The sequence below is a fragment of the Myotis brandtii genome, unplaced genomic scaffold (assembly GCF_000412655.1).
Source record: "Myotis brandtii unplaced genomic scaffold, ASM41265v1 scaffold208, whole genome shotgun sequence".
In the NCBI taxonomy this organism is placed as follows: Eukaryota; Metazoa; Chordata; class Mammalia; order Chiroptera; family Vespertilionidae; genus Myotis; species Myotis brandtii.
Genome location: NW_005357764.1, coordinates 1,003,144 through 1,010,969, shown reverse-complemented (window position 1 = coordinate 1,010,969; position 7,826 = coordinate 1,003,144). Strand labels below are relative to the sequence as shown.

The 7,826-nt window shown below is 35.1% G+C and overlaps 1 protein-coding gene across 10 annotated transcripts in view; it reads left to right on the top strand.

Annotated features, from left to right (window-relative positions):
- Nucleotides 1-7,826, top strand: part of KIAA1109 (KIAA1109 ortholog) — a 157,701-nt gene that overhangs the window by 94,413 nt on the left and 55,462 nt on the right. For all 10 annotated transcript variants that reach the window (XM_014539037.1, XM_014539038.1, XM_014539039.1 and 7 more), the window contains 3 exons: nucleotides 1,624-1,862; nucleotides 4,560-4,804; nucleotides 5,457-5,562. In XM_014539037.1, the coding sequence (XP_014394523.1) occupies nucleotides 1,624-1,862; nucleotides 4,560-4,804; nucleotides 5,457-5,562 (590 nt within the window). The remainder of the gene's footprint in view (nucleotides 1-1,623; nucleotides 1,863-4,559; nucleotides 4,805-5,456; nucleotides 5,563-7,826) is intronic.

The following is a 7,826-nucleotide window of genomic DNA, read 5'->3' as shown; positions in this document are numbered from 1 at the left end:
TTCAGCTGCGTGGCTGCCAGCCGCCATCTTTGTTGGCAGTTAATTTGCATATCCTGCTGATTAGCCAATGGGAAGCATAGCAGAGGTATGGTTAATTACCATGTTTGTCTATTATTAGATAGGATGTCACAAGTGCCATTGTCAGTGTTCCATTGGGCATCAATAAAGCTTAAGAGCCCTAGAGATATGTGGGCAGCATAAGAGGTACTAATAAAGAGCCAACTGACAAATTCTAGGAATGTATCAATTCTTGTTTACTCTTAACTCATTGAAATTTATAACCGCATAGATTTCAAAAGTTTCAGTGCCCATTTATGTGCCATTCATGGTTTTGTGCTGTCCTTTCTATACGTGGTTCAAGGCAGTGTATGATCATACCACACAAATGTTTTAAAAGGCAATAATTTGGACCTTGGCATGTTACCCTTTATTCCCTGTGTCTGGAGCCCTTATTCATGGGTCTGCATCACTGATCTCCAAAGCTATAACTAATGAATAACTAATAAATATATGATAAGTAAAAGATAAAAATATGTTCTTATTATTTTTCCCATCCTGGTAAAAAAAAAAAATAGGGTTTTTTTTTTTTTTGGTGGTGTCCAAAAGCAGTGATTTTTCCAGTTGTTCTATCTAGATCAGGGGTCCTCAGGGGTCCTCAAACTACGGCCCTCGGGCCATATGCAAATACAAATATTGTATTTGTTCCCGTTTTGTTTTTTTACTTCAAAATAAGATATGTGCAGTGTGCATAGGAATTTGTTCCATAGTTTTTTTTTAAACTATAGTCCGGCCCCCCAACGGTCTGAGGGACAGTGAACTGGCCCCCTGTTTAAAAAGTTTGAGGACCCCTGATCTAGATCTTTAATTCTGATGTAATATTCATTCCTATCTAAAGTTGCCTAAGTAGTAATAATATGAATGTTTCTTCTGTCAGTGGAATATGGAATCCAGATTGTGTCACATAAGCCTTAGTTTAAAATACTCTAAGGAATTTTTCCTTACTAGACTGTATTGCCCTGAAAGTGTAATAGTTAGAAAATCAGACTCTGTAGTCAGACTGAATGAGTTCAAGTCCTGGTTTCACCACTTTCTGGCCATATTTCCTCCTTTACAAAGTGGAGATAATAGTGTCCACTCAAAGGGCTTTGTGCGATCAATGAATAAATGATATAAAACACACAAAGCACTGAAAACAGTACCTGGCACAGATAAGCACTCAATTATTGTGGCTGTTGGTGTTATTAATGTTATTAATAATGGTAGCAATAGTAGGCCACAGTAGTAATAGTCTTACAAGCAACAGTAGAGTACACAATGCTAAAGTCATGGAATTTGGAAGCAGACAAACCTGAATCTAAAGTCCAATTAGTTTTACATTGATGATATGAATGGCCTTGGTGTTATAGCATTACAGTTTATATTGTGATTATTTCTTTTTGCTTGCTTCTTTGGATCATCATTTTTAATGGCTGTTTCTAGGAAGTCTCAATATGGTCTGGAATTAGAAATAAAACATCTGTTTATAGTATATTTTTGCTATTTTTATTAAGAACTCCAATAATTTTATATAATAAAATGGTAGCCATTGTGTTTTTTAAAATTATTATTATTTTTGCTTTGTAGCGCACAGCCTGTAAAAGAAGATGTTGCAACTCCCCTACCTTCTGAAAAAACGCCAACGAGTGTTAATCAGACCCCTATTGAAACAAATGAATTTCCTCAGCTGCCGGAAGGCTTAGAAAAGAAGCCTCTGGTCCTGAAGTTCAGCACCATGTTGGACGGCATTGCCATTGGAGCTGCGCTGCTGCCCTCCCTGCGGGCTGAGTACAAGATGGGCAGGATGCGGAGCCATGGGATGACAGGTAGCGTCTGCTTCCAAATTCTGTCTCAGAATGTAGTATTGGTTTTATAATTAGCAATTGTTTGATGAAAAGATATATTTGGTTGTATAGATATTATATGAAAATTTTAATCAGAACACTTTTAAATTTCATTAATGATATTCCTCAGTCAAGTAGCAGCTATCAATACACCTCCCTTAATAGCAAGCATGTACCCTACTTTCATCTGAACTCTTTAGACTTATTGGACTATGGAGGCCATTTCTCCAGTTAAACTTTAAGTTGAATAAATTTCTACATCTGTCAGTTTCGTATTGCCTGAATAACATGGTTTAGGTTCAGATTGGGTGCCTTTAGCTCAAATTAAAGGTAATTTGACTTCTTCAAAACAGCTACTTCTATAAGATTTTGTGATCCTCATATATGCTGACCAAAAATGCTTTGCTGTTATATTTTTATCCTGAAATGTATCATATATAAATTTAAATTATATACACACAGTTTAAAGAATAATAAGTCTGTTTAAGAATTAGAAAATACCAATACTTTGAAGTCTCTTCAAGGATTACCACTACCAGATAACATTCCCATGGCTGCTCAGGGGATCACCACTGTCATGAATTTGTGTCCCCAGTTTTTTGCTTTTCTTACCGCACATGTATATACTCATAAATGACTTAAAGTTTATTTGCTGTTGCCTGTTTTGAACTCCATTTACATGGAATTTTCCCACTAACATATCTTTTAACTTGGAATTTTGTTTTTGCTATACATTTTGTTTGAAGTTCATCTATTTATATATCTGTGGCTTATTCATTTTTCACTGAAATATAGTAGTAGTTCATTAAGTGATTATATCACAATTTATTTATCCATTCTGCTATTGATGTATCTTTGGCCCATTTTACAACATTGCTATTACAGTCGATCTCATATACATGTTCTGGTGTACGGTTTCTCAAGGGTGGTTATTGGGAGTGGACAGCTAGACTGGGGTAAATGCCTCTACACCTCACTGGGAAATACAAACCTTTTCTGAAGTGCTTGTGCCTGCCAGCATTTTCTCTCCCACCAGGTGAGATGAGAGTGCCCTTTGTTCCACATTCTGTCAATACTCCTAAATTTTTGCATCTCTGGTAAATGTGGAATGGTACTTCATTGTGGTTTTAATTTATATTTCTGCAATAACTAATGAAACTGGTTTTTTATATTATTAAGAGGCCCTTATATGTTTTCTCACATGACATTTCTGTTGATGGTTCTCATTTGTTTCTTGCCCATTTTAACATTGGGTCATTTGTATTTTTCTAGATTCACAGTAATTCTTTATATATTTTGTATATTAAAATCTTTGATATTTTATGTTTAACATATATTGTCACCCAGTCATAGGGTTATCATTTCACTTTGAGTTGTCTTTTGATCAATAGATATTTTATTGTCATTGAATTTACCAATATTTTCCTCTATCATGTGCATTTTAAAATTGTTTTTTGTTAATCCTCACCCAAGAGTATTTTTTCCATTGATTTTTAGAGAGTGGAAGTGAAGGAGGGAGGGAGGGAAGGAGGGAGACAGGGAGAGAGGAAGGAACATCGATGAGAGCGAAATATCCATCAGCTGCCTCCTGCATGCTCCATGCTCCTGCATGATCTAGCTTGCCGCCGACCTGTGTCCTAACCTGGAATCGAATTGGTGACCTCTTGGTACATGGGACTATGCTCAACCAACTGAACCACACCAACTGGGCTCTATCTTTTATGTCTTAAAGAAATTCTTTTCCTTCCAGGATCATGAAAATATTCTATATTTTTTAGTAAATGTTTTAGAGGTTTACTTTTTATATACTTCTTAATCTATATGGAAATGATTATTATTTTTCTTTAATTTGGTGTCTGGAGTAGTATGCATGACCAGTTATCTCAGCATCGTGTATTGACTAATCTGTTTTTCCCCCAGTGGTATATAATCCAGTTCTGTCATTTATTAAGTGTTTATGTATGTGGTATCTATTTCAGAGTTCTCTGTTATGTTTCATTGCCCTATTTGCACCAATATTATATTGATAACCTGGCTTTTCCTTGTTTAGGAGTTGTCTTGGTTATTTTTGGTTTGTACTCCTTCGTACACATTTTATAATCCATTTGTCAAGTATATATATTTATATACTTCTATATGTAGGGAAAATAGTCTGTTTAATGCTGTTTGAGTGGAGAGAATTGGTAATGTACAGAACACTATCAGTAGACGTGGTTGGTTGGAAAGGAGCACATGGGTATATGTTACACAGTACATGTGACAGTCAGTGATAGAGCTTGATTTTAATAAGCTATCTACTACTTCTTAATTCATTTTTCTTGCACCTATTTGTTATAACTCTTCTGTAATAAGGGTAATTTCTTTTTGCCTTCTATGAAACGAAGAACATTTTAAGTGTTTTTCTAGCACCTAACACAATGTTGGGCACCTACTAGGCTTAATAAATAATTTTTGCTGGCTTAATAATACTTACTGACTGACTCTTTATAGTAACCATACATACAGTATATTGAAAAGATAGGAAATATGAGCACATTTAAATATCTTTTCCATATCTTTCAATATAGGTTTTGGGATATGCATATATTTTTCTTAGGCACCATTTTTGAACAAAGTAAGGAATGAATGGGTGAGTGAGCACCTGAATGAACAAGCAATAACTTTTCTTCTTTCTTACAGGTGCACAGACCAGGTTTACATTTGAGCTGCCAAATCACAGGTTGCGTTTTACTTCAAAAGTTTCTGCCACAGATATGTCTACTATTCCTCCTTCTGCCAGTCTTAACCTGCCTCCTGTTACTATGTCTGGGAAATACATCATGGAAGAGCATGATAGTTATTCAGATCAGGTGTGGAGTATAGATGAACTGCCTTCGAAACAAGGGTACTTTTTACAGGGAAATTATCTACGTTGTGTGGCAGAAGTAAGTTTACTTTTTAATTTTCTTACTCTGTAATTAGAGGCCTTCAAGTTTTAGGTGTATCAAAATATGTAGTGATCCAAACTTTTAAGACAAATTATTAAACCATTTATTTCTACAGAATTCTGTACTGAATCTGGTATGTGTATGTGTGTGCACGTGTATGTGTGTGTATGTCCCTCCCTCTATAGGTTAACTGAAGCATGTTTTTTATTAGTCATCTTTGACCTCATTATTTCTTACATTGGGTTTCACATCCATCTCTGCAATATTTTCATGGTTCATTTTATTATAATGACATTTATTTATGGTTCCAACAATACAACAGTGGCAATAAAAATAAATATTAATATAGATAAAATTTCAATTTTAAAATTATCAGATTACATAATTAAATTATAATTTCCATTCATTTTCAAATTATTTATTCCTATTGGCTACTGTTAACTTATTTCTTTTAACTGAGGGAATGGCCTGTAATAGTCAGGCCAGTAAAGTATTGGAGAATCTGAATATTTTTAACCCTTCTTCAAAGTATTGATTTCAAATAGTATGTAGATAATTGTCCACAGAGTTTGGGATTACTTATGTGAGCAAAAATGTATTTAAAACTAAGTCAGTAGTGTCAGCCTAATGCTCTAATTTTGTTTGGCAGGTTGGTTCTTTTGAACATAATCTCACAACTGATCTTCTAAACCACTTGGTGTTTGTCCAGAAAGTGTTCATGAAGGAAGTTAATGAAGTGATACAAAAAGTCTCTGGTGAGCTGATATGGCACCTTATAGTATAGAGCATGTAGCAGCAGGTTTTGTTCTCATGGGCTGCATGGCCTATGGGTCCGTGATATGAGCATTGAGCATGTCCTTTGGATATAATTATTGACTGACTCCCTACAAATAAGATGTGCCTTTTCTGGCTTTCCAGCCTACAGGTTCTTTTGCTTATTACTTTTCTCGTGTGTAACACATACATTCATGATTTATAAACTTCACAAAGCTTCTTTATGCTTACCTTAAGAAAGAGAGAGAGAGAGAGAGAACTTTTTGTATGTCTATTGACCAAACCAATCTTAGTCATTTAGGAACAAAATTTAGATCAATATTAAGATTGCCATCTTATTCTATACCCGGTGGTGACTATATGCTGGCTACATGGTAAATTGTTTATAACAACCCATACATTTTTGCTATCTCTCAAGAATAGATTACCATTGAGCTTCTTAATCACAGCTTTACATTTTAATAAGAAATACATGTTTGATTTTTTAAATGTTCAATTGAATTTTATTTCATAAGATGAAGTATTAAGAGGAATTAGGGTAGAAAACAAGTTGACTCTGTATAATTGTTCTTGAGGCTGAATATTTCCAGTATGAATATAATCATGTCAAAATAATAGCTGGACCACATCTATAAATTTAATTTATAATGAGGTAAAGAACTGTGGAGTTAATGTGACTAATATAATAGTGTTCCTTATATTTCTATAAACTAAAATGATTATGTAGTACATTTTGTAAGAGGTGGAGCATTTGCTTTTAAATTTTAAGAAATTTTTTCAGGCACCAGATAAAAGATATTCAAGGTAGTGATAGATCAACACAAGATAAGTAGAATTTTTATGAATAGACTTTTTTTGAGGCAAAATTGACATATAACATTATATTCGTTTCAGGAGTATAACATAATTTGATATTTATAACACTATGAAATGATGACCATAATTAATTTAGTTACCCTTTATCATCATACAAAATTATCATTTTTTTTTTCTTATGATGAGAACTTTTAAGATTTACTCTCTTGGAAACTTTCAAATATGCAGTACAATATTATTGACTAAAGTCACCATGCTGCACATTACATCCCCAGGACTTAGTTATTTTATATCTGGAAGTATGTACCTTTGCCCTACTTCACCCATTTTGCCCACCCCCCAACTCTCTTCCCCTGTAGCTACAAACCAGTCTGTTTACTGTATTTGTGAGTTGTTGTTTTTTTAGATTCCTCATTTAAGTGATCTGATTGACTTACTCACTTAGCATAATACCCTCAACATCCATCCATATTGTTACAAGTGCAAGAGTTCTTAAAAAAAAAGAATAAAAAAAGAAACGAGTTCTTTTTTGAAAGTCCATAAACTATTACATTTTTATCTTAAGCAAACAAAAACTGCTCTTTCATCTGTTTTTTTTCTTTAACAGTTTTTTTTTTATTGATTTCAGAGAGGAAGAGAGAGGGAGAGAGAGAGAAACATCAATGATAAGAGCAAATCATTGATTGGCTGCCTCCTGCACGCCCCCTACTGGGGATCGAGCCTGCAACCTGGGCATGTGCCCTTGACCGGAATTGAACCTGGGACCCTTCAGTACCCAGGTCGATGCTCTATCCACCAAGCCAAACTGGCTAGGGCAATCTGTTTGCTTCTTGGCTCTTTTGATGCATCTATGGTCCTTAATAGGAAAAAACTTCCATCCCATCTGTATGCTGTCTGGGCTGATGATGAACTCAACATACAAACAAAAAGGTGGATCATTTTAAGATAGGATATTGGAAAAATAAGCATGCAGAGAAGTTCATAAAAGGAAAGACAAGTAGATATAGAAGTTATATATTAAAATATTAGAATGTTATTCCCTGAGTGTACCACATTGCCTGGGCAACAAATGGTCTATGAATAGGAACTTAACCTCCAAGGTGTCCTATCCTCATTTAAAAAACTTTACACAATAATCTTTGCTGTCACACTCTTTATTGTTAATGTGTATTACCTTATTTTTCATTTCTCCACCTTTATTTTTTCTTTTGCAATCCTATATAATAAAGAGGCATTATGCAAATTGACTATCACTCCATCATGCCATCACAAGATGGCTGCGCCCACAGCAGAGGCGCGGTTCCCATAATGTGCGATCAGCAGGGACCTAAGGCTGCTTGGCGCCGGGCCGGGGGACCTGAAGCCGCACCCTCAGCCCAGAGGGGCTTGACAGGGGACCTCAGGCCGCGCCCCCCACCCAGCGGGCTTG